Below are 2343 nucleotides of genomic sequence, written 5' to 3'. Positions count from 1 at the left end.
TAATATCCCAACAATTCTGGAAGAAAAGGGATGAGAAGCCATCCGTGCCAGCGACACTGTCAGCATCAATACTGAAAACTGCCTCCCGTACCTCATGAATCAAAGGGGGCGATTTAGTGCCAGATTATCGTCCACCGTCAATAGCCTCGGAATGACATCAGAACGGATGTGGTCCAAGGGTTGTGGAGGAGCAGATAAGAGATCCTGGTAGAAAGCAACAGCCGAGGTCTGAATATCAGTAGGAGTAGATAACACTTCCCCCGCCTGTGTCCTGATAGACCTGATATGCGATTTGATCCTACGTCCCTGAACCATCGGATGAAAATATCGAGTATTGGGATCACCCTCACATGCCCAACGTGAACCGGCCTTTTGCTTCCAAAAGCCCTCCTCAATAGACAAGGTCCGGTTCAAAACTGCCTGGGCCTGATGTAGTAAGTTACGGTTCTCCGGTGTAGGATCTCTATCATATATTATCTCAGCCTCATCGACCCCGACCTCAGTATCGCGCACCCACTGGAAAATATCTCCAAATACATGTCGGTTCCACCAGCGCAGACCCTGTTTCAGCCTGAAGAACTTCTCCCAAAGAGCGGTCATCCCTGTGAGATGAGTAGGGAGCGACCACTTCTGGGAGACAAAGGCTAAAAAATCATGGTGCTTGGTCCAAACATTGAGAATCTGAACGGTCTAGGCCCTAAATCATCATCAGAATCCCACTGAAGCAGAAAAGGAGAGTGATCGGATGAAGTTCGATTCAAGTGTCTCACTGTAAGCTGTCGACAAAAAGCTGCAGCTGTAGAATTAATAAGTACCCTATCCAATCTCTTTCTAACCCGACCATTGGTCCAAGTATATCGGTTTCCAATGAAACCCGCATCCTCTAAACCACAGTCTAACATCATATCAGAGAAAGCAGTAGTGCCACGATTACGGGTATTATGACCAGTGCGCTCTCCATCATGTGTAATAACATTAAAGTCTCCTCCAACTAGCCAAGGATCGTCCATATCGAGGGAGATGTGGTGAAGACCCGCCCACAAATCTCTCCTGATAGTAGCATCGCATGACGCATAGACTGGAGTCAAATAGATAGTACGCGCTAGTCTGGGATCCTCAACTCTAATGTGAAGAAACTGGGGATGATCAACAATAACAGTAACATTAGTCCCCGAATTCCAGAAAAACCAGATCTTATTCGATTCATTATGAGCTCCCATGTCGAAGCGCAGATAGCGTCGTGTATATGCAAAATTCTGCCGCAGAACAAAAGGCTCCAATAGAACTAGAAGATAAACCTGATGAAGCTGTATAAGTTTCTTCAGGCGCCTATGAGTAGCTACACTAGCTACACCTCTCACATTCCAAATGATGGCATTCATAGGGAAGGAGAATGTGAGGAGGTATCGTGTGACTGACTCCGAGTGATCCTTCTGCTCGGATGTGGAGTATCAGTGGCCCGTGGGTAACTTTATAAATGAAGTTCAACATCTTGCAAGAACTAAATTCTTTTTTCCTACAAAATTAGCATTTTTTAAAACAAACCCACAAAAAATTTGAAGAATTTCAACACATTATTTTGAAAGGAACCTAAAGTGAAAGATCAAAATTTAATTTAAATTAGTAAGCCAAAATTTAAAGAGAAGATGTAGGTGCGTTGGCTTGCTAGCAAGTAAAACTTTTATGGGGTTTTTTTGGTGCTATATTACAGGTTGTAGTTAAGATGTGGATACCTAGTTATTTTGGGGGCAAAAAAAAAATCATTAGTTAAAAAACATCAACAAAAGTATAAGAAATCCCAAAAGAACAAAAACCTAGCAAAATAATACACATCAAGCAAAAATTGAAGCATTTGAAGTAGATGAAGATAATCTAACTAAATTTTCACACACCAGAAATGTAAAAATACCTTAATGAAAGCTAAAAAAAACTAACAGATAAATCCACAAACAAGCAGAGATCTAACAAAAGCTTAACTTTCTCGATCGAGTCAAGGTAAAATAAGGAGAAATAAGATGAAAATATGAAGAAAGCGTACAAGAAAACTGAGAGAAAGAGAGTTGACAAGAAGTTGAACACTAGTGTTAATGAGTAATATATTGTTGGTCAAGAAGAAGCTTTGCAAGAAAAGCAAAATTAGAGCGAAAACCACCATAACCTTGCAAGAAAAAGGAAAATCGTAGCCCTGTACTTCGCTAGCAGTCACTGAAGTTTCTCCCCAATTCAATCGAAAACCACCACTACTTTATCCCTTTGTTTCACAAGAACTAATCTAAAATCCTCATTTGCAAGCTCCCTTTTCGAGCCCATCCACACCTCCATTTGGTTGCGTTACTCAAAATA

The 2343-nt window shown here is 41.3% G+C and overlaps 1 protein-coding gene across 1 annotated transcript; it reads right to left on the bottom strand.

Moving 5' to 3' along the window:
* Positions 1-644: 644 nt before the first annotated feature.
* On the bottom strand, positions 645-1382 carry LOC111399888. Its single transcript, XM_023027373.1, has one exon. It carries the CDS (start codon positions 1380-1382, stop codon positions 645-647), a length of 738 nt encoding a protein of 245 aa, XP_022883141.1.
* Positions 1383-2343: the final 961 nt, after the last annotated feature.

The sequence above is a fragment of the Olea europaea genome, chromosome 9, assembly GCF_002742605.1.
Source record: "Olea europaea var. sylvestris chromosome 9, O_europaea_v1, whole genome shotgun sequence".
Classification (NCBI taxonomy): domain Eukaryota; kingdom Viridiplantae; phylum Streptophyta; class Magnoliopsida; order Lamiales; family Oleaceae; genus Olea; species Olea europaea.
This window is presented reverse-complemented; position numbering and strand designations above follow the sequence as displayed.

Coding starts and splice junctions, on each gene's coding strand:
- LOC111399888 (XM_023027373.1), bottom strand. CDS start 1,382: ATGAATGCCATCATTTGGAATGTGAGAGGTGTAGCTAGTGTAGCTACT.